This window comes from Chelonia mydas, chromosome 2 (assembly GCF_015237465.2).
Source record: "Chelonia mydas isolate rCheMyd1 chromosome 2, rCheMyd1.pri.v2, whole genome shotgun sequence".
Lineage (NCBI taxonomy): Eukaryota > Metazoa > Chordata > Testudines > Cheloniidae > Chelonia > Chelonia mydas.
This window is the reverse complement of record NC_057850.1, coordinates 116,500,719-116,525,419: the sequence shown is the minus strand read 5'-3', so window position 1 is coordinate 116,525,419 and position 24,701 is coordinate 116,500,719. Positions and strand designations below refer to the sequence as shown.

At 43.7% G+C, this 24,701-nt stretch overlaps 2 protein-coding genes across 5 annotated transcripts in view; one reads left to right on the top strand and one right to left on the bottom strand.

Moving 5' to 3' along the window:
* Window positions 1-3,004: 3,004 nt before the first annotated feature.
* Window positions 3,005-11,953, top strand: PSMG4 (proteasome assembly chaperone 4). Its single transcript, XM_037893219.2, has 3 exons — window positions 3,005-3,409; window positions 6,241-6,316; window positions 11,276-11,953. The coding sequence occupies exons 1-3, from the start codon at window positions 3,188-3,190 to the stop codon at window positions 11,395-11,397; spliced, it is 420 nt and encodes a 139-aa protein (XP_037749147.1). The 5' UTR covers window positions 3,005-3,187; the 3' UTR covers window positions 11,398-11,953.
* Window positions 11,954-17,072: 5,119 nt separating this feature from the next.
* SLC22A23 (solute carrier family 22 member 23) overlaps window positions 17,073-24,701 on the bottom strand; it is a 179,439-nt gene continuing 171,810 nt past the window's right edge. For all 4 annotated transcript variants that reach the window (XM_043540179.1, XM_043540180.1, XM_037893218.2 and 1 more), the window contains one exon: window positions 17,073-21,430. In XM_043540179.1, the coding sequence (XP_043396114.1) occupies window positions 21,082-21,430 (349 nt within the window). In that variant the 3' untranslated portion in view covers window positions 17,073-21,081. The remainder of the gene's footprint in view (window positions 21,431-24,701) is intronic.

Here is a 24,701-nt window from a genome sequence, read left to right as displayed (position 1 = left end):
TGTTACTCTGAAACCTTTAAAAAATTGGCGTCACATTAGCTATCCTCCAGTTATTTGGTACAGAAGCTGATTTAAATTATAGGTTACAGACTATGGTTAGTAGTCCTGCAATTTCACATTTGAGTTCCTTCAGAACTCTTGTGTGAATACCATCTGGTCCTAGTGACCTATTACTGTTTAGTTTATCAATTTGTTCCAAAACCTCCTCTAATGACACCTCAATCTGAGACAATTCATCAGATTTGTCACCTAAAAAGAATGGCTCAGGTTTGGGAATCTCCCTCACATCCTCTCAACCGTGAAGACCAATGCACAGAATTCATTTACTTTCTCTGCAACGGCCTTATCATCCTTGAGTGCTCCTTTAGCATCTCAATCGACCGGTGGCCCCACTGGTTGTTTACCAGGCTTCCTGCTTCTGATGTACTTAAAACATTTTTTTTGCTATTACTTTTTGAGTCTTTGGCTAGCTGTTCTTCAGATTCTTTTTTGGCATTCCTAATTATATTTTTACACTTCATTTGACAGAGTTTATGCTCCTTTCTATTTTCCTCACTAGGATTTAACTTCCACTTTTTAAAGGATGCCTTTTTGCCTCTCACTGCTTCTCTTACTTTGTTGTTTACCCACAGTGGTTCTTTTTTGGTTCTCTTACCATGTTTTTTTAATTTGGGGTATACATTGAAGTTGAGCCTCTTTATGGTGTCTTTAAAAAGTTTCCATGCAGCTTGCAGGGATTTCACTTTTGGTACTGTACCTTTTAACTTCTGTTTAACTAATCTCCTCATTTTTGTGTAGTTTCCCTTTCTGAAATTAAATGCTGCAGGTTGCACCTCTGTGGTGTTTTCCCCGTCACAGGGATGTTAAATTATATTATGGTCACTATTACCAAGCAGTCCAGCTATAGTTACCTCTTGGACCAGATCCTGTGCGCCATTTAGGACTAAATCAAGAATTGCCTCTCCTGTTCTGTGTTCCAGGACTAGCTGCTCCAAGAGGCAGTCATTTAAGGTGTCAAGAAACTTTATCTCTGCATCCTGTCCCGAGGTGACATGTACCCAGTCAATATGGGGATTGTTGAAATCCCCCATTATTTTTGAGTTTTTTATTTTAATAACCTCTCTAATCTCCCTGAGCATTTCGCAGTCACTATCACCATCCTGGTCAGGTGGTCGGTAATATATCCCTACTGGTATATTCTTATTATTCGAGCATGGAATTACTATCCATAGAGATTTTATGGTACAGTTTGGTTCATTTAAGATTTTTACTGAATTTGATTCTATGCTTTCTTTCACATATAGTGCCACTCCCCCACCAGCACGGCCTGTTCTGTCCTTCTGATATATTTTGTACCCTGGTATTACTGTGTCCCATTGATTATCCTTGTTCCACCAAGTTTCTGTGATGCCTATTATATCAATATCCTCATTTAATATGAGAAGTTCTAGTTCACCCATCTTATTATTTAGACTTCTAGCCTTGGTATATATGCACTTTAAAAACTTGTCACTTTTTAACTGTCTCCCTTTACATGATGTAATTGAATGAGACTTTTTTTCATTTGACTGTTTCTCATCAGATCCTACCTGTATTTTATCATCTTCCATACTCTCCTCCTTACTAAGACATAGAGAATCTCCATTAGTAGATCCTCTCCTAAGGGATGTCTCTGTCCAATCCACATGCTCCTCCGCACCTGGCAGGTTTCCCCCAGCCTATCAAATCCTACTTCTCCTGTATTGAAGCGAGTGTGTAGTGATGGCTACTTGATTATTTCCACAATCACACTTTCACAATTCTCCTTTGGATAAAAACAAAACACATCTTTGCCTTTCAATATTTCCTATGTACATAGTAACTTTGTGTGTTCCTAGCCTAGAGTAGTGTACAGAACAATCTGTCTATAAAAGACAAGAGATAACATTTTCAAACTTGGATATCTTGTTAGGCTCTTAAATCCATATGAAGGCTCCTGAATAAAAAAAGCTGATTCTCAAAGGTGCAGAGCACCTACAATTGACTTAGAATACAATTGTGGTGGCGTAGCAACTCTTCAAAGCAAGCCTGTAAACCCTCCAGGCCTCACTTTCCCTGCCTGTAAAGTGGGTATAATAATGCTTACTATCCCTTGTAAAATGCGTTGAGATCTATGGATAGAGTGCTGTATATTTGCTGTAATCTACAGGAGCATCCTGAGAGGATGACTAAATTTAGGCAATACAGGACCCTAGGCACACTACGAGATGGGGCCTTCAGTGGCCTGGCCCCTGCTTGGAGTGGTTGTGAGGTCTTTTCTCCTTCCAACCTCTCATCTCAGGAGTGGCAACATGAGCCCCCCCGGAGCTGCGAGCATGTCTCCCGGGAGCAAGGGGGGTGAGTTGGACCACCGCATGCTTCTCACCACATACAAAATCCAATGATGGATAGAATTGACAGGGTTCTCCAGAGCAGTGGGTCTTGGATTTAAACACCTCCTACCCCATACCAGTGAGATGCATGGGGCAGTTCATATTTTTGAGCTATGGCATCAGGATTTCTGCTGACTGCGGCCGACAGCAGCTGCACGGGTCACGTTTTCAAGTTTCACCGCTTCACAACCCTGAAAAGAAAGCTGAGCTTGTGATATGCTCCTGTGCCTCCAGGAGCGGGGGCCCGCGGCATGGCCCTAAACCTTAGCCAGATCCTGCCGGAACGTGATGGATGTGGAAGTAACAAGGCTTGGACTGAGGAGCACTGCCTTTACATGTCCACACCGCCTCCCCCCCCATAGGTCGGGTACAATATGGGGACCCTCAGTCCCCAAGGCCCATCTCCGATTTGGACCAAAGCCGACGCCCTAAAGGAGAAGTAGGGGTTGCAGCTGGACAGCCACATTTTAGAGGCCCTGAGCACCCCCAGCTTCAGCTCAGGGGGAGCCCGGGGGGGCTGCAGGGACAGGAGCTGGGGGTGAAGGCTGAGAGCAGGAATAAGGCCAGGGCAGCTGGGAACAACCTGGAGGGACAGAGAGGGAGGCGGGAAGCGGGGGAGGGGAGGAGCTCAGCTACCCTCCCGTGGCGCGGGCCGGGTTTGGCCCCCTGCCCACCGCCGCTGGGCGCGGCAAGGGCCAGGCCTGCGCTCGGGGATCGTTTGCTCTGGCCTGGCAGCGGCAGGCGAGGCCGGGCGCGAGAGGCCGGGCGCGAGGCGGATGGAGCTGCAGCAGCAGCAGCAGGCGGCGGCGGCGGCGGGGTCCCCGCGCCACGCGCCGGAGGGCGCGCCCCTGGCCGGGATTTCCCTGCACGATTTCTGCGGGCGCGCGGGGGAGCAGCTCGTGCACTTCCACGCCATGCGGCTGCGGGACTCGCTCTTCCTCTGGGTGGGGGCGGAGCCCGCGCTCCGCAGCCTGGCTGTGGCCATGTGCAGCCCCCACGTGAGTGCCCCGCGCTCCCCACTCACCGGCCTCCTGCCCCCGCCTCCCTTCCCTTCCCGCCGGGGCCGCAGAGCCCCGGCCCCGCCCCCGCGGGACCCCCGGGGCTGGCAGATGGCCGGCGGGCCCGGTCCCCCGAGGACGATGTTCGCAAAGCGGGTTTTAGCGCCTGCCACGTTTTAAACCCTCGTGTAAACAGGCCGGATCCCCTTTGACATGGTGTGAACGGGGCTGGCCCGCCTTGGGGTAGCTGAGGATGGGGCGGGCTAATGCAGTTCTACAGATGGCAGACCCGGGTGGAGGTGCCAAGTTGCGCAGTGGGGGCTGGGTAGGCCCCAGCAGCGCACGGTAGGGTCGGTGCTTGCTCCAGCGAGGGACGGGGTCTGGCCATCCCTGTAGTCAGCCCATCCCCTCCAGAGGCAACAACTAAGCCCGCAGAAGAATTCGTCCAAGGATGATTGACTTAGCTGTGTCTACACTGGGGGTTAGGCTGGCCTAACTTGGTCGCACAGTGTAGACGCAACTAGGGCTGTAGCAAGAGCCACTGGGGGGTAGGCAGCTCCGCCCCCCCCCCCCGGGTGGTTAAACATCATTTCCCACCTAAAACTGATGTAGCATAGGCACTTACTACAGCAATAGAAGGGGGTTCTTATGTGGCTGTATTAAATCCACCTTTCTGAGAGGCAGTACCTGGGCCTGCATGCCCTATGCATTGTCATGAAGCCAAGCCAACCTAACTTTAGATAACCCAGCCCTAAGTTTTAGGTGTAGGCCAGGCCGGGGAAAAATTTTCAAAAGCACCTATTTAGGAGCTTAAATTCCATTACTTTCAATTAGACTTACTTTTAATAATGGGATGTAGGCTCCTACATGATTAAATGCTTTTGAAAATTTTACCCACTCTTTATTTTTGTAGTCTACGCACTACCCAAGCATTTCCATTTGAACCCCTTTTCTGTCATTTATACCTTTGCTGAACTTCCCTCCCAAGAGTTGAAATTTTAGGATGAACAGTTGAGCAGCTTTTGAGAACTAGAAGAGTTTATGTGGGAGGGAGAGGGAATAGTCCCTTTCATTGCAGCATCTTGTCAAATAGATGGAGGGTGTAAGTATATTATTTGGCAGAGAAATGGGTAAAATTTGACAGAAAAGTGTCTTCAAGTGTTATCATGATTCTTAACTCTTAGAGGATTCGGTCAAACTACTGAAGTCAATGGAAAGACTCCCATTGATTTCAGTGGGTGTTGTATTAGACCATTTTTTCCTCTAGCTCTCACAGCACGTTACAGGAGGAAGTAAGTGTTATCCCCATTTTATGGATGGGGGAAACTGAGGCACAGAATTGAAGAGACACAACAGCCCAACGTCTTGCATCAGGATAGTGGGCAGAGCCAGGATTAGAATCCAGGTCTCTTGACTCCCATTTTAATGCTTCATTCAACAAACTGGCTGGCTAATTTGGCTCAGTATAAGCCTTTGAAAATTGCACTTTGCTCATCTGTAGTAGATTTTGACAATTGCAATATATGTGACAACAATTTGCCAGTATTCCCAAGGGGGACATAGCAGGCTGTGCCAGCATGACAATTTTGACTGTGTAGTAATTTTTTTTAGCGGATTCAAGATCTGGGCATTGAATGAGACAGGTCTGTGGAAGAGTACATCTTATTTACTACATAGTAAGGAACGATACCTCTTTGAGCGAGTAAATGGGGATTGAATTGATTAATTCAAAAATATCTCCAAAAGCCAGAGATGGGACACTAGATGGGCAGGATTCTGAGTTACTACAGCAAATTCTTTCCCAGGTGCGTCTTGCCCACATGCTCAGGCCTTCTGGCCTTAAAGTCTATGGCTATGTGTTGTGATTTGGATTGCGGTAGCCTCTAGGAGCTCCAGGTATGCACCAAGACCCCATTGTGTTAGGAGCCCTTCATCATTTACTGCCAGTATAGCACACTTTAAATGGGCAGGACTGTGTAGGAAACTTTCCTCATAGGGTATGTTTACACTGCAATTAAACACCCTCACAGCCCAAGCCCCATGAGCCCAAGTCAGCTGACACAGGCCAGCTCTGGGTGTCTAATTGCAATGTAGACATAGTCAGACCATGCACAGTGGTACACACACTTGAAAATGTGTCCAGTGCATAAAGTTTTTTATGAGGCAGTGTTTGTTCAGTGACAGGCTTCATAGGAGCCCATGCCTCAGTGAGGGCCCAGTTGTGCACTCCTCAATAAATAACACTTAATTATGTGAGTAGTCTCAGTGAAATTACTTGTTTACTTCTCAGCGTAAGCAAGGATTGCAGAATTGGATTCTTGAATGGGACAGGATATTTAGGTGGTGTTTACTCAAGTATTTCCAGATTATGGAATTTTTCTTTTTTAAAAACTATATATTGTATTATTTGTGAAATAGTATGGGTGTGTGTAATTAAAGACTATTTTAATGGATACACTGTATAAAAAAATTGTGGATACCAGGGGAGATTTTCAAAAGTGCCTCAGGGATTTGGGAATACTAGTCAGTGTAATTACAAATTCATTGTAAGTGCTCCTTGGTGTTTTGAAACTCCCCTCCACCATCTTTATATAATGTAAAGGACACTGTGATTTGGTTGGTTGTTGTTTTGGTGGAATTCACCTTGACATGGTAGGACATAGGGACTCAAATGACTGTAGGAAATGTAAGTCTTTTGGGATTCCTCTTTTTTAAAACCAAAACAGAAAAAGTGAGTATTGTTGTGACTTATTACTTGCAGCCATCTCCTCAGGGAAAAAATAGCTAATTTTAGTACAGAATAAATAACTGATTCTTTGCTTTCTTTTCAGGACTCCATTCCAGTGTCTACATCACTCCTGGGAGATGCCTCTGACACCATCTCAAATTCTCTAGCCCAGCGACTAGGTGCGTTCTTGAATGGTTCAGATGTTTTATAACACACTTGTGCTTTTTAAATTCTGTGGTTGTTTTTGCTCTCACCTCGCATCTTTGGCAATGAATCACCTTTGCTGTCACTACAAGTAATGTTGCCTGACTTCTCAGTAAGAGGCATATGTTTGTCTCATGTAGACATGAGCTTAAATATTGTCTGACCATGCTTGAAGCTTGCATTGTGTTAAAGCAAAGTATTAGAGTGAATCATTCTTGAGGAAAAACTTTTATTCTATGGCTTTGAATTCTTCATGCCTAACTTTTCACATTTCTACTGCTCACCTGCTTAAAGTTAGGCATGTGCTTAAATACCTTACTGAGTCAGTGCTACCGTTCTCTACACCTATATAGCTGCAGTAGAAGCTCGGTTACAAACACATCAGGATGGAGGTTGTTCGTAACCATGAGATGTTCGTAACTCTGAACAAAACATGACAGTTGTTTTTTCAAAAGTTTACAACTGAACATTATCTTAATACAGCTTTGAAACAGAAGAAGAATGCTGCTTTTAACCATCTTAATTTAAATGAAACAAGCACAGAAACAGTTTCCTTACCTTGCAAATCTTTTTTTAAACTTTCCCTTTACTGTTTTAGTAGTTTGTTTAACAAAGTACTGTGTTTGTTTCCCCCCTCCCGTCTCTGTTGTTGCCTGATTGCATACTTCCAGTTCCAAATGAGGTGTGTGGTTGACAGGTCAGTTCGTAACTCTGAGGTTCTGCTGAACAACAGCGTTTGAAAGGCAGAAAGCACTAGGTTTCATTGCTGGTAATAGGAGTGTTATCCTAGGAATCTCCTGGGCACCGCTGCTGAGGGACATTATTGATAACAAATATAATGAGGGCTTTGCATTTCAGTAATCCCCGTGTTTCGTTTAGTGATTAATACGGGACAGGAATAAACTTTCGGGTAGGCCTCTCCCTATCCACTCCCTCGCCCCAAACACTTGCATATGCACTTTTAAATAGTCTTTCATTGCTTCAATACCAATTCTAGTGCCTGTGCATGCACAGGCATTAGGCAGCTTAACGTGCACGCGCCTGCACTCTGCAGATGCCAGCACCAATGCTTGCACACACACGTGCAGAATTGTGCATGCGTAAATAAAGGCTACTTCTACATCCTACTTTTCTACAGCTCTCTTCAGCCAGAAAGATCCCGAAGCACTCTACAAATTATTGGCCCAGATTGCAGATTTAAGGAAATGGACATATGCACACAGGAATCTCCTCACCCAGCAGTGAATGGGACATCTGTCCAATAGCTCACAGCAGTGCTGTAGGCCAGAAAGTGAACCCACTAACTGAATGCTCCCCTCTACCCACATTATAGGTGAGAGCACAAGTAGTCAGAACAGGAGTGGTAAGTCCATGAGCTGGGGAGCAGTAACTCTCCTCCATGTTTGTGCCCTGTCCCAATCCTACAGGACCTTTTCTTCTCCAAGACTATTGCAACGTTGAGATTGTGAATCAGGATGCTGTGGATCTCATTGCTGGTTAACCAGCGTTTCCGCTGTATAGAAGGACTTGCTGTGCTCGGTACAGCTCAAGAGCTAGTCATGCCGCCTATGTTAAAGGAGAGCAGGCAGGCTCCGTGGAATGGCATCTGCTCTGTGTGGCTATGGATCAGCCAGCTGTAGAACTACTGCTCAGATCCTGAAAGGTATTTAGGCACTGAACTCATTCATTTCAAGAGGAGTTAGGTACCTACATACCTTTAAGGATCTGGGTCGATGTTTCATAGAATTATAGAATCATAGAATATCAGGGTTGGAAGGGACCTCAGGAGGGCATCGAGTCCAACCCCCTGCTCAAAGCAGGACGAATCCCCAACTGAATCATCCCAGCCAGGGCTTTGTCAAGCCTGACCTTAAAAATATCTAAGGAAGGAGATTCCACCACCTCCCTAGGTAACGCATTCCAGTGTTTCACCACCCTCCTAGTGAAAAAGTTTTTCCTAACTTTCCTAGTTTCACTAGCTTGAGTGGCACAAAACCCATCCAGTTCTTTGAAGTTGCAGATCTCACCCCCCTGAGGGGATGAGGAGACAGAGTAACATCAGAGATCATTGTAGTATTTTGTGTACAAAATCTCCCCTTCTCTTCTCATTTCAAGGGAATATAATGAGTAGGGCATATATCCTGTTGACTCTGCAGGGCAATTTAGATGGGGGCAGGATTTAACTGTCCTATTGGAGTTTCAAACAGGACACGGGACTACTCTTGCAAAAAGCGTCAAGGGACCAGTAGCATTCACAAGCATTGGAAACTGCATTTCATGTCTCTTCCAGATGACTAAGGCCAGACATGGTGCAGAAGTAATTCACAACTCAGTCTGTTGGTTAAAGCGGTGTGGCAATTAATTCAACTTTCAGTTTAGAATTAGTACTCCAGTTATTTAATGTGAGAATTTCTAAGCCTTGATGGTAACACGAGGCTTTGTACCACAGGGGCCAATACCAGGGCAGAGATGCTTGTTTTTCAAGTTGTAGCATATTAGCGCAACAAGCCACATTCCATTAATGTTATTGTGCTAATTGTTAAAAAGAAAATGAATCCGTTTCAGAAGCAGTTCATAGGGCTCCCTCGTTTCACTGAGCCAAGAGGAAGTTGATCCTTCTATTAGAATATAAGATAAGTCAGTTGAATTGATTGGTATAATAATGAAACTGCCTCAAAATTGCTTTTTAAAAGAGAAATTCAGAAGAGTACAGTCTTTCTGTCCTTGATTTTCCAGCTGGCTGAGGTGGATTGAGATTTTTAGGAATTCCTGACTATCTTTTTTTTTTTTTAAGATACAGAAGATAATCCTTGGAATATTCTGGGGAACAATCCTGTCTTAAATTAATATCTGGTTTGGTATACAGAAAAGTTATTTGTTCCTGTACAGTCTAAGTGAAAGAATTTATGAAAGGAAGATACCTGTCTGTCCTCTTTGGAAATCTGCGGTGTACATTTCTTTCTCCCATTGCCATTTCAAGCATTTTTCATGCTGTTTCCTTTGTTAGTTGTGGCTTTGTGTTCAGGAATGACTTTTCTACTAAGAACAGGAGTACTTGTGGCACCTTAAAGACTAACAAAATTTATTTGAGTGTAAGCTTTCGTGGGCTACAGCCCACTTCATCAGATGCATAGAATGGAACATATAGTAAGAAGATATATATACATACAGAGAACATGAAACGGTGGAAGTTGCCATACCAACTCTAAGAGGCTAATTAATTAAGATGAGCTATTATCAGTAGGAGAAAAAAAACTTTTGTAGTGATAATCAAGATGGCCCATTTCAGACAGTTGACAAGGTGTGAGGATACTTAACATGGGGAAATAGATTCAATTTGTGTAATGACCCAGCCTCTCCCAGTCTCTATTCAAGCCCAAGTTAATGGTATCTAGTTTGCAAATTAATTTCAGTTCAGCAGTTTCTTGTTGTAGTCTGTTTTTGACTCTTTTCTGTTGCAAAATTGCCACCTTTAAGTCTGTTATTGAGTGACCAGAGAGGTTGAAGTGTTCTCCTATTGGTTTTTGAATGTCATGATTCCTGAGGTCAGATTTGTGTCCATTTATTCTTTTGCGTAGAGTCTGTCCGGTTTGGGCAATGTACATGGCAGAGGGGCATTGCTGGCACATGATGGCATGTATCACATTGGTAGATGTGCAGGTGAACGAGTCCCTGATGGCGTGGCTGATGTGATTAGGTCCTATGATGGTGTCACTTGAATAGGTATGTGGACAGAGTTGGCATTGGGCTTTGTTGCAAGGATAGGTTCCTGGGTTAGCGTTTTTGTTGTGTGGTTGCTGGTGAGTATTTGCTTCAGGTTGGGGGGCTGTCTATAAGCGAGGACTGGTCTGTCTCCCAAGATCCGTGAGAGTGATGTACTAAGGTGATGATTCAGCAAAGCATTTAAGTTTGTACAAAACTTAATATACAAAAGGGGCATGGGACTGGTAGCTCAAAACACCTGAGTTCTTTTCTGGCTCTGACACCATGAATAAGATTACAAGGGCTCCTCGCTTCCAAAAAGGTATTACCTGACCTGCCTTGTCTCTCTCTCATCTTGGGATCAACAGGGCTACAATAACACTGCAATTTATTTCAGTGACAGGAGCCTAAATACCTTTATGGATCTCAGCCTATCGCCAGTTACCATTTTGGCAACTCAGTTTTTGTCCATCAGGTTTCCCAAGCTGCCTACATATCACCCATTGCTTAGTTTGCACAGTTAATTAAAGATGGCATTGTATGAGTGCCTAGGTGTTATTTTATCAAAATCAGGAAGTCTGTTTTCTATACTGTAACTTTTTTTCATGTCATCCATTCCCCTGCTGATCGTTTAGAGCCATCTTTCCACAGTTTGGGGATTTATTTTTTTTAACCACCACTGTTAGGTCTGCCATGGAAAATAACTGGTATAATGTACATAGATCAGGTAATATGATATCTACTTTATCATTAGATTATCCTAGACTTTTTCTACTAGGCTTTTTTGAATGTCTAATTACTTAATTCTATCCCCCCGCCTCCCCAAAGCATCTTTGAACATAAATTATCTCTTCAGTTTAGTCTGTGTAATCTGGTAAGGAGTCCAGTATAACCTATAATTTATCTTGAATTACATTATGTTTAAGAGCCTGATCCAAAGCCAATTGAAGCCTTTCCGTTAACTACTGTGGACTTTGAATCAGGCCCTAACCTAACTGTCATATCTGCCGCACAGCACTCATCGCTGTCTGCTACCTAAGGTTTTTAGCCAACAAGCCAGACTGAGTAGATATATAGGTTATACGACTACTTTAGAGGTGGTTGGTCCAGGTCAGTGCATTTGTATTGCGGAATGGAAAACTTGCCTCCTTTCTCTCCATAAAATGTTTGATTACTACCAGCACTAATATAGGAACGAGTAACGGATGACTGTTCTTGGTTTTGTATTTTAGCCAGGAAGACTAAAAAACAGATCTTCGTCAGCTACAATCTTCAGAATACAGACAGCAGTTTCACATTACACATAGAGAACAGAATCAAGGAAGAAATGATGGCTTTTCCAGAGAAGTTCTAACTTTGCATCATTGTAAGCTAATTTGTTACTTTCTTTAAAAAGAAATAAACTGACTGGGTTTCCATATTGACAGACACTGAGTTAATATTTTGGAACTTTGTGTTTGTTTTACAAAATTGTTTGGGCCAAACTTGAGTAGAACTTAAAAAATGTATTTCTTCGAAACTTTTTGAGTTCCTCTGCTTTGTTAGAGATGGTCTGATGGTAGAGAAAGGGGATTGAGGGATATGGGGAGGAATGTTGTGAGTTAAGCAAGATATTGGAAACTTGTGTATGCATGGAGCTTGACCTACCTAGAAATTGTAATCAGTCAGGGAATGTTCTCTGCATTTTAGTTGCACATGTAACATACTATGTATCATAATTAGAGAAAGAGAAAACAAATCTCTTCTAGTGCTTATGTGAAAGCCTGGCATGCTGTTGTGAAAAATCAGCAAATTAAATAAAAGGAAGTCATCACTTTCATTTGCAATATGGTGGGAGAATGGCAGAAATTTGTTCTTTCCAAAGGGAAAGGAATTTTCCACTGAAAAGGAAATAAATGTTTGATCCTAAAGTGTGCTTTATTACTTAGTAAGTATGCGCTATGTATCCAGAGTCTTGTCTGCTGCTGCTCAGCCAGCTGCCAGTCTGGGGTTCCGTCCGCCAGCCCCGCTCAGCCCTTTGCTGGCCCGGGGGTCTGTCCATCGAGGCCGGCAGCCGGGACCCTGGCTGGTAGCAGAGTGCCACTAAAAATCAGCTCGCGTGCCGCCGGTTGGTGACCCCTGAGTTAGATGCAATAGCCATGGACCACCACACTGCCACTTTTACACTCTTCAGAATAGAGCTTCGCTTTAGAAGGGTATTGAACAGGGGAAAATACAGTGGGGTAGTTTGACATTAAGGGCACTGGAATAAGTAACTCTACACAGGCATTATGTAAGGCAGTGGTTTTCAAACTTTTTTTCTGGGGACCCAGTTGAAGAAAATTGTTGATGCCTGCGACCCAATGGCGCTGGGGTGAGGGGTTTGGTGTGGGAGGGGCTCAGAGCTTGGGAAGAGGGTTGGGAATGAGGGGTTCAGGGTGTGGGAGGGGGCTCTGGGCTGGGGCACAGGTGGGGCTCAGGGCTGGGGATGAGGGGTTTGGGGTGCAGGAAGGGGTTCCAGGTTTTGGGGGGCTCAGGGCTGGGGATGTGGGTGCAGGGTTGGGGCACAGACTTACCTCTGCTGGCTCCTTTTCAATGGTGCAGCCAGGGTACACTGTGGATTGTGCTGCGCCTTGGAAGTGTCCAGCAGCAGGTCTGGCTCCTAGGCAGAGGCTTGCAAGTGGCTCTGCCCCCCCCACCAAGCTCACATTGGCTGGGAGCTGGCCAATGGAGTGTGGAGACAGTGCTCAAGGCGGGGGCAGGGCGCATGCCTAGAAGATGGACCTGCTGTTGGCCACTTCTAGGGTGCAGCGTGGTGTTGGAAAAGGTAGGCACTAGCCTGCCTTAGCAAGGCAGCACCGCTGACGGGACTTTTACTGGCCCGGTTGGTGGTGCTGACCAAAGCAAGGTGACCCAGCGCCTTACATACCACGGTTTGAAAAACACTGATGTAAGGGACCGGTGGAAACCTGATGGCTGTAGAGATGAGTCTTTATTCCCAGTGATCGTTGTCAATATGCTGAATGGGCTGGAAATTAGGATTTTTTCATCTTTCCCTTCACTGAGCCCTCTGTGCTTTGTTATCTCTCAAAGCTTAAATAACAGTTTCAAATCCTTAAGTGAAAGATGCTATACATGTGCAAGCTATTATTAAAAGGGAGTTTCTGAAGTAGTGTGTGAGAATCTTACCTAAAAGAGCCTGAGGGTTTAAGTTCTAGTAGCACAAAGACAGAATTTTCTCATGATTGAACAGTGGGGCACTGAAGGTCAGGAGACACGAATTCTATTTCCGTCTAACCCCTGACTTGCTCTGTGACAGTGAGGAAGTTGCATAACCTGTTTCCCCATCTGTAAAGTAACAAACCTCACACTGGAGTGCATGGAAAGTCTCTGCTGTAAGTATAAAATATTAATGCTGCTAGAATAGCTCCCTGGAAACAAAGAAGCTGGCAGGCTCTAGAAAAGCCATCTCAGCCTAGTTTATTATGGCTTTATGATCAGTAGTTAAAAAGTAGATATAGCAAATAATGCTTATTTAGAGAATACAACTTCAACCTCTGGTTATATCTAGTCTCTGCTCAGAGTTTTTTTGATAAATAAATTATAATACATTGTTTCTACAATAAGAGTATGAAGGTAAGGACCAAAACCTATGCTTTCACCTGGCCTCAGTTGAACCCAGGGAATGAGAGACCAGTATCTGGAAAGATAATGGATCAAGTAATCAGTTTGCAAACACTTAGAAGATAAGTAACTGTATCAATTTGTCAAGAACAAAAATATGTCAAACCAACCTAATAGCTTTCTTTGACAAGGTAACAAGCCTTCTGGATAGCGGGAAGGGGTAGATATATCTTGATTTTAGTGAGACAGTATCAGAAGTCTTACATGACCTTTTCATAAACAAGCTAGGGAAATACAGCCTAGATGGAACTACTATAAGGTGGGTGCATAACTGGTTGGAAAACTATTCCCAGAGAGTAGTTATGAGTGGCTTACAGTCTAACTGGAAGGACATTGAGTGGGGTGGTCGACTTCTGTCCAGTGTCTTCATCAATGATTTAGATAATGGCATAGAGAGTACACTTACAAAGTTTGTGGACAGTATCAAGCTGGGAAGGGTTGCAAGTGCTCTGGAGTACAGGATTAAAATTCAAAATGATCTGGACAATTAGAGAAATGGTCTGAAATAAAGAGGATGAAATTCAATAAGGACAAATGAAAAGTACTCCACTGAGGAAGGAACAATCAGTTGCATGCGTACAAAATGAGAAATGACTGCCTAGGAAAGGGATCTGGGGGTTACAGTGGATCACAAGCTAAATGAGTCAACAGTGTAACACTTTATTTAAAAAAAAGAAAAAAGCAGCAAACATCATTCTGGGAGAAGTAATTCTTCCATTCTACTTCATGCTGATAAGGCCTCAGCTGGAGTACTATGTCCAGTTCTGGGTGCAAGATTTCAGGAAAGATGTGAACAAATTGAAGAAAGTCCAGAGGAGAGCAACAAAAATGATTAAAGATCTAGAAAAAATGACCTATGAGGAAAAAATTGAAAAAATTAGGTTTGTTTAGGCTGGAGAAGACTGGGGGGGTTGGGGCATAACAATTTCAAGTACATAAAAGGTTGTTACAAGGAGGATGGTGAAAAATTATTCTCCTTAACCTCTGAGGATAGGACAAGAAGCAATGGGATTAAATTGCAGCACAGGCAGTTTAGGTTGGACATTAGGAAAACTTACTAATTGTCATGGCAGTTAAGCACTGGAACAAATTACCTAGGAAGGTTGTGGAATCTCCATCATTGGAGGTTTCTACCAACAGGTTAGACAAACACCTGTCAGTAGTTACTACTTAGTTCTGTCTTGCGTGCAGGAGACTGGACTAAATGACCTCTTAGGTCCCTTCCCATCCTACACTTCTATGATCAACCAAAAGCTGTGTTAATTCAGAGCTAAGGTTGTGATTTTATTGATAAGCCTGGAAACTGAGTTCAGATCAGCAGCCTTAACTTTCCTGTTGTGTATTTATGCACTATACTAAGTGGTCTCATTCCCTGGTCACCATTCACCACCTGTGTTTCTAAGCAATGCATTTTAGACAGAACAGTACAAACTCCATCCTCATCAAGCATTGTTTTGCTGGCCACAAAGCGCGTGAATTCTTCTCAAGAGCGTATACGCTAATGGTTAAATTATAATTAGCCAGAGTCAATATGATTTAACAAATTGTATTATAGCACCAAGTTGCGGCCCCAACTGAGTGTAGGACCCCTGGCACTATATACACACACACACACAATCAGAGACAGCCCCTACCTCAGAGCTTAAAGTCTTAAATAGACAAGGCAGAGGGTCAGAGGGGAATCAAAGGCACAGGGAGATGAAATGACATGCAAGATGTCAGACAGCAGGTCAGTGTCAAAGCGAGGAACCCGTATCTCCTGACTCCCAGTCATGTGCCCTAGCCACTGGAGTATACTGCCTCACACTGGCATAATATGGAGCCAGCATTGCCCCGGAGGAGCTGAGAGAGATTGTCTCTCAGGTTGTACTTTCCCTTCTTGCCCCCCCCCCCCCCCCACCGGTGTTCAGGTAGGAGCATGTATGCTGAAGCATCCCTTTGGATAGTGCAGGGTGCTCCCTGGCTAGTTGAGGCGGATTGGACCACCCCCACCCTCTTTGGAGCAATGTGTGGCCCTGCAGAGAGCTGTCCTTGTGCTCCTAAAAGTGCAGAGATTGCGATTGTCCCTGGGTCTTTTGCAATATGCACAACAGATGTGGGAAGGCTCCTTTTTCTCTAGTCCTAGTGGGGGAAGGGATAAATATGGCCCTAATGCGACATAAATGCAGCATGATTTTCTACATGTAAATTGGGTCTCAGTTTCACTCAGCAGAGCCCTCATGACAGTTTGGGTCATGGTGTCAACCTCACTTGCCTTAGGCAAGTGAGAAGGATGAGTTGCCCTTTTCCTTGCCAGATGCTTGCAAGGAAACAGCAATAATATACTGAGGGAATCAGACAATATAGGCAATGGAAAACTAAATGAAATGTACCAAATCAGCTTTCCTGATGTGAAAGCAGCTCCCAGCCTCTGTGAAATCACGGTGAATGAATGCATACATACATCAATAGTATAGGTGACAATGCAATCACCAATCAAGGTTCCCCAAGCCTCATAGCATATGCCAGTGATACTCAAGCCAAAGCTGTCAAACTGTATGCGGTCTTCATCTTCCTGAAGCCAGCTGTCTTCTCAGGTTTGACTAAAGCACCGGATGACATCTCGAGACACAGAGTCAGCTGGCCTGACCTCTGGGTTAGTAGCCAACTAAGGTAAACAATATTTTTGCCTTGATATTTTAGCCAAATTCAGTAGCAGTGGGGAGAGCACTTCAGGATCCAGACTGGTCTAAAATTATGAAGGTAAAAAATGTTACTTATTGTATACAGCTAGATCCCAGAAATAACCTATTGTAAAAGGATGCTTTGTCTATCCCCAACTAAAGTCAACACTGTTTGGTTCCTTCCATGTGGACTCTAGAACCCAGAAGAGATCAATTTTATTAGCAACCGTAAGATTACAGTACTGCATAGAGGTACTGTACAAAGAGTAAGACAGTCCCCTGTCCTGAAGAGCTTACAGTCTACACAGACAAGACAGACGAAGCATGGGAGGAGAAACAGGCATGGATGAGTGAAATGACTTGCCCGAGGCTGCGCAGCAAGTCAGAAACAGAATCCTGGTCTTCTGAGTCCCAGGGCCGTGGATCATGCTGTGTCTTTTCTGCAAATGGAACTGAGCAGCAGAACTGCTTCAGCTGCAACATATCCTCTTCCTTGAAGCCCAACCTTAAGGCAGCATGTGGTGGCTGAAGCACCCTTAGAGAATCCTTTATTTAAAAAAAAAAAAAAAAAAAAAAAAAGGGTTAGGGCTGTTATGGGAGGTTTTAAAAATTTCATCCAACTCCTTCAGAAGCGGGGGTGTTTTGGAAAGCACAGCACTAAACACTCATCGCACCGAAGGCAAGAAAGACATTCAAAAGGAAGTATGCTAATGGGGCAACACCTTTTTATTTCTGTACATTTACATACAAAGTTTTTCAGTAGGTACAACAGATGTAACATCATGCAGACATTTAGCTTGTAAGACTGTTTTCAGTACTTGATTTACGCTTGTGCTATGAATAAGCACCACCAGACTACTCATGATCAAAACATACAGTAACACCATTCTTTAATAAAACTTCATCAGAAACTGAGGGGGGGGGAGGGAAGTCTCATCCACTAGACATAAACACACTGTACTCCTTTCCCAAGACATTTCACACAATACAGTTAAAATGAGGATTTTTTTTTTTAAGTTAAAGCGTGGGAGATTAACCCGCACTTAAGTGTTGTCTTTATGTGCTAGCTACAGGTGCAATTTGACTTGACATTCACAGAGTTCATTTAATGGCACTTCTGCTTCCAATTTGGTGCTCTTGAAGCATTTGGCTCCAGGAAGTGGCATCATTTAAGAAAAATACTTCCATGTTAAAACAAAACAAAACCCTGCTTAACCAAAACAACACTTTTCAAAAGTGGCAAAGAGATTACATGGTTTTTCCCGTCTTATCTATTTTCAGTGTGTTTAGCAACAGAAACATTGCTGAAAAAAACACCCCTTAAAATGATCAAGTGTAATGCCATTTTCACATTCTGTTTAAAAATTCTAAAAACAAAAACAAACACACACCCCTTAAATGGTAACTAAAAACCCCACTAGTGGGCTAGAATAACTGAGGGCTCATGGAAAGAAATGGGCCTAAACGGACAGCAAAGCTTTGAATGTTTTCCTTGTTGCATTGACTGGGAACAGTAGTCGGCTGAGAAAAGTGTTTCCTCTGCGCTGTGGAGAACCATGACTGAGAAGCTTATGGCTTGACAGACAGTTGTTAAAAAATTGCCAGAGTACCCAACCGTACAAAGAACCGGAGAGAACACATTAGGAAACTGATGTTTGTTTATAACCTCCTGCATCGTTTAGTACCTGTCTGTCTCTCCCCAGAAACTTTCCAGCCTCAGATACACTCCACAAAAGCTGATGGCTCATATCTGTTTAAAAAACAGGCTTTCTTCCTCTCAAATGAGCTATAACAGAGCTACCGAGACAGACTATCACTTACTGTTTTTGCCATGGCTGAGTCAAGCAAACCATAGGTGTTGGGACCTCATTTTAAAGGACCAGTACCAAATGCCTCATCTCAGGCAAATTAAAAAACAAAACAAAATACAAAAGTCAATTTCACAAAAATTAACTTAAAAAAAATTGCCAAGTGCTCCTGTCACCTAATGTATTTATTTCTTATTTAAATAGGCTGATATGTTTAAACAGTTCTTTTTGCTGGGACTGTTTGTAATGAAAGAGCAAACACCAGAATAGGAAACTATAAAGTGCTGTGGACAACAGCGATGACACACCAGGACCATAACAGTGCTAAATGCAGTCCGTCTAACAGGCTTGTGAAAGGTCGACATGGTTTGTACTGTAGCCTGAGTATATATGCACGGAGATCGTGAACTGAAAAGCTGTTCTATGGTGTATGGATTGCAAGGTGCTGCGTAACAGCTCTGAGCCTATGTGCATGCCCGATTTCAAACAATCTTCTGCTCTCTCTATTGCTCTCCTGCGTCAAGGCCCCCTTCCCTTGATGATTATTTGTTTTATTTTCTAGATTTTGATATAAACCCACTTCTCCTGATATGTGGCTTGTAACAAGCTTCATATAAAAGGCAAAAGGTATTACACAAATTTGGCACATGAATACTGCACAAACTGAAAGGCCTTATTTTCAAGGTGAATGCAGACTGCAAAAATCTGAACGCAGAACAAAACGAAGGAGAGGTGGCCACTTTCAAACCCTTCAGTAACTAGAGAGTGTAAGAAAAATTGGTCTGTTGCGGTCACAGCAAGTCTAACTACGATGAAAACAGTAGCGTAACTCCAGGCAAAATTACCATCAACTGGTCCAGTGTTTCTTATGTGGTTCCAAAAGAACCCAAATGTCCACATCCTCTGTACAAAAGTTAGCAGCTTTAAGACAACATTGATTTTCCAACCACAACAATCTTTGTCACTTCTCCAGACCTGCTCGTCCTCTTGCACTCATCAGCATCTGCGGCTGTGCGGCTTAGTACACTGCTCACAGACTTGCTGATTTCGTGTGGGTTACAAGAGGACAAAGGCAGCCTAATGGAGGATGTAAGTAGTAGGTACAGTAGTTAACAGACAATATATAGAGCAAAAGAAGGGGCAGGGAAGAAGAGGAAAGTGCAGATTAGCCTTTCCATGCCTACGAATGCAAGATGTCCATCAAACAAAGTGGCAATCATATGGATGCTCAATACAACATTACACATCCTGCTGCTCTGTTCATTTAAATGGCTGTACCACTGGGCAAATCAAAAATGCATAGCCTGCGTGGACAAGGCAAGGAAGTTAGCGGTGGGGGTACTGTTAACAATGATACAAAAGCGCTTTTAAGCTCAGAATGTCCTTGTATTAACTAGATCCTTAAGACATTCACACAACAAGAATCAAAATCTGATGGCCAATGCAAATCTGTTGCTGGCTTGGGGACTGGAAGAAGGAGGTCACCCAGCTATTATCAAGAAGCCATCTTTACAATAAATGAACGATTTGCTTCTTACTTTACTAAGCAGAGGCATTTTAAATTACTTTAATCAAACAAGTCATCCTATAGTGTTTTTGTTTGTTTTTTTTAAAGGGAGAGTCTACAAGAGCACATTCTTGGGTCAGAAATAGCAAACAGGAGACAGGAAAATATATAGTAATTACAACTCTGGCTTGGACAGGAGGTTTTAAAATGTATAATTAAAGACGACCCATTTCATAAGGAGTGCCCTCTTGACCTCTACTTAAGTAACATTTTAAACAGCCCTTTCTTTTTTTCATCTTCAGTATTTATTTAAATAATCAATTCATTCCCTTTTCTTCTAATAGTCACTCAAATATTTATCCATTTAAATAAGAATAGGCTTTAAACAATCAGGGCATGCAATGTCACAGCTCTTGTACTCGTGGAAATTTCAGCTAAACTCCCTTTTGGAGCAAGCATTTCAGATTGTAGCCAATACTCCTACATTTTGTCTCCTTTAACCAGAAATATTCTCTGGATCACTAGGACACAGATACTGGACCTCCTGTTAGTTAAAACCATTCTTGGTAAAAACTAATTTTATCACTGTTGGTCAACACATTTCCATTGTTTATATTATTATTAATCACTTGCAGGAAATCTCTAAAAGAGCTGACTGTGATAATGTATAAGGCTGATCCTGATTGAAAAAACTAAGCTAATTTGTGTAGTATTTTGCTGACTGCTTTAACTACAGTACAAAATCAACTCTAATTTAGAAAATAACTTTTAAATACATATGGGAACACTATCAAAACCTAATTTATGCTAAATCAAATGCAGTCAGAGTTTGAATCACAACAGGTTTTGTGTTGTTTGTACAAACAGAGCAGGCAACCTGGGGGATTTGACTTTCTAGAGAGGCAGAGCTAATGTTATGCTCGTGTAAGTTTCAGTGGATTCAACTTTGCAGCAGAGATACCTCTTTCCTTTAACAAAACACAAAAAACAAAAATGAAAACAGAAAACATCACACCATTTCTTTTTTTGGAATGGCTGCACCTCTTGAAATAAGATGGCTTCATTCATGTGATCAATGAAAGGAAAGGGGAGTAAAGTGCTTCTTTAAAATGATAATCAAAATAAATACAAACATTTAATTCCAGGAAAGGAAAGTTTGGAAGGGTTATCTCCGGCCAGTTCTTTTCTCAGATGCGTTATTTTCCCCCATAACCTTTTCAAAAGTAATTTGCAAACCAGTTGAAGATTCCTACAATAAATGACTTTAGCAGCAGAGTTGAATTCCCCCATGTATCCATCTGTTCCATCACTGGTCTGCAAACCTATGCAAAACACCTCCACCCAAAGTGCTCTTCCCAAAAAAAATAAAATAAAATAAAATAAAAAAATCCGCCCAGTTACATCCCATTGGCAGTGGTATTCTCGGACACCCCGTCGCCCACAGCTGACGAATCATGGAGGCCAGAGTAATCCTTGAGTTCAGAGTTTGTCAGAAGCAAAGGCTGCTCCCCTTTCTTGTGTGGCAGGAGGGGCTTCCTGGTGTAGTGTTCGCCGTCTGGGATGTTCTCAGGCAGGTTTTGGTTCTTGCTCTCCGGCAAGAGAAGAATACAGATGATGCAAATGAGCGTACAGCAGGCGAAGATCACATGGTGCAGAAAGTAGCCTTTCTGGTTATGAAGCTCCATTATAGGTGCAGTCAGCATACCAAAGCCTGCACTGGCCAGGACAAGTCCGAGTCCACCTCCCCTACAAAGACAAACAGTCTCAACACATACAGAACACAGCAGCTGTGTATTTGAAAAAAAAAACCAAAAACCAACCAAACAAAAACACAAGCAGTGGCCGCAGAGGTCAGCAAAGCTTACATCCTCATTCTCAAAGCCTGACGACTTTGCCTACACCAGCCACCTGATCTGTTCCTAAATGAACTGCCCTGCATGAAGTGCAGATGGCTCAGTGCGTCCATGTTCACGTTTGACCCATTGCTCCTTTGGCCCAGGTTCACCCCAGAGCTGCTACAAACAGTCTCACTTGCAGCGTTCTCCAGGTACCCGAGCTACAATGCCCAGCGCAGCTCCCAGCAATGACGGAGTCCAGCAGATTCTGAAAGGTCTCCTGCGCACTGTGGGACGGCAGTAGGTGAACTACTTGAATGGCTTCGGTCTGAACCGACTCAGTGCTGCCCACGCTGTCACTAAACTGATGCAGGCTGAAATGGTTCGGCCTAAACTAACACTTGGCCCTACTGAAAGCAAGTCCAATCCAAGCCGTGTTTCACACCCATGTCAAGTACCTGGAGCATTGTTGTGCACGGTCACAATGGGCATCTTTGTGCTGGGGAAATTTTCTAACCGGTTTTAACCCTATTAGAGCCATTGTGTAGACCTGATGAGATGATTTAAGGCAGTCCGCCCTGCTTGTACAGAACCAGAGTCCAATGCGATCTTGACAGCGTTTCATTAAAAGTGGGTCAGGCCAATCTATACTTAATTTACAGTCATAGTGTAGACTATTTTAAAAACAGGCCTGATTACACACAGTTATGGTCCTGGTTTTGTTGGGGGGGGGGGGGGGGGGGTGACTGTTGACTGAAATAGTTCGACAGGTATGGCTCCTAGCAGGGATGCAGTTATACGGCTATAAATTGCTTTAGTCTCGGATTGTTTATTCCCAATCCCACACGGGAAGAGTCTAGTCCTGGCTTTGCCACTGGTCTGCTGGGTGATTTTGGGAACTTCACTTAACTTCTCCATGTCTCAGTCTCCTCATCTGTACAATGGGGATAATTGTATCTCACCAATCAATTCCCTGCCATTGCAGGAGCCTCAGGCACTGGAGCACCTCAGTCCCTCTATTCTCTGCCTATGGCACACAATAGTATCTGGAAAGCTGGAATAATTCAGTCTAATGCAGGTTATTCAGATCATTGTAGTGACAACTGGGCAGGGTTAGTGGCTTGAGATGTACAGGTCAATCAAGATGATTTGATGGTCCCTTCTGGCAATAAGTCTATGACTCTATATTGACCTCCTTTGTAAAGCAGTTTGAAATCTACTATAGAAAAATACCTTTATACCAGCATAACTTTGTCCACACAAAGAGGGTGGGGTGGTGAAGCTGTACCCCTTATAATTAAAGTGGTAAAACTTGTGTGTGTAGACAACTCTGTAGAAATTTCCCCCATGCAGATATGTCCAATCATGCTATGGAAACCACACTTCCCTTAGCATGATAAATATCTCTAGTTTAGAGAAGACCAAAGGAAGCCCAGTAACAAATAACAGGTGCATTATTCAGTGTAGGGGGGGCTTTTGCTGCCTCTGCCGTATTTTACATGGGCCACTGATGGAGACACGATATTAGATTTGATCTGCTATAAGAAATACTAGGTTCTGAAATCCCTCTTCTATAAAGCGCTGTGGTGTTGGATGCAAATACTTTGGGACAGTCAGAAAATGTAGATTTTTTTTAAAAAAGAGCACTGTCTAGTGGTCAGAACAGAGGACAGGAAGTCAAGAGTTGTTCCTGACTGTGTGATTTTGGACGAGTCACGTAGGGAAGCTGAGGCAGAGCAATGTTATCTGAAACATGGAGATAATACCTACCAAAGGTGTTGTGAAGGTTAATTAGCATTTCTGAAATGTTTTGAGATTACAAAAAGGTGCATTTATTAAGCCAAACCATTGTTATAAATAATTCATTACACTATAACGAACACTGGCATATACTTAGGCCTGGTCTACACTATACCATTAGATTGACGTAAGGCAGCTTACGTCGACTTAAATATGTCAGTGTCTACACTACAGCCTTATCCCGCTGATGTAAGTGCCCTACTACACTGACATCATAACTCTACCTCCATGAGAGGCGTAGCGCTTATGTCGGTGTAGTTAGGGCGACATTGTCTGTGTAGACACTGCATTACTTACATTAGCTGTTAGCTCTCTTGTCAGTTTCACAGTTCCAGCTAGAGCCCTGCTCTCCAGCCTGGGAGCTGGGGCGAGAAGCCCTGGGCAGCCGGACCACACTCCCGGCAGGGAACAGGGAGCCGGGGTGGGGAGCAGTCTGCTGGGAGCCCAGGAGCCTATGGGGCAGCCAGGCTTCCAGCAGGGAGCTACCAGCAGACCTGAGAGACCAGGCTCTCAGCTCTCCACACTGCCCCTCTTAGGTCGGTGGAAGAGCTCCTGGTGAGGACACACACCATTGATCCAAGGAGGGTAGTGTAGACATGCACCAGTGACTGTAAATTGACCTAATATAACTCCACTTAAGTTTTTGGTGTAGAGGTGCCCTTAGATTACACACACAAAAACACTGTAAAATAAACCCTATTTAGGTTGCAAAGTCAAGTACTCAAAAAAGTTAGGAAATATCAGAATTAAAGTTACCTGGGCAACCTTAATTCGGTCCCCTTTTGTGTAAACATTACGATACAGTCATGAATTACATGATCACATTTTATTGTTTCCACAGGATCCCTGCCTCACTCAGTGCACAGAATGATGGTGTTCACTGAATGAGCAGCTCTTCAAAATTTTGTTTTCTCTTCACTGTTCAATGTATGGACCACTTCTCCCTATTCAAACCCAGCTCTGGAGTCAATTTTAAATGTCCTCATAGGCTTTTCTATGGTGCTCATCACAATGCTATCTGAGGGCTCCACAAACATTAAATGTTGTGAAAATAAATCACAACACTCTTGTGAGGTGGGGGGGGGGGGATCATTATCCTCATTTTAGTGATGGGGAATTATGGCACAGAGAGACACAGGTGCCGACTTTCCAATGTGCTGGGGGGTGCTGGACCCCCAGCTCTGCCCCAGGCCCTGCCCCCACTCGACCCCTTCCCTCAAGGCCCACCCCCACTGCGCCTCTTCCTCCCCCACCTCTTCCCACCTCCCGCTCCGCCTCTGCCTGCCCAGTTTCGCTCCCCCCGCCCCCCAGAACCTCCTGTATGCTGTGAAACAGCTGATTGCGGCGGGCAGGAGGCATGGGGAGGAGGGGGAGCTGCCACC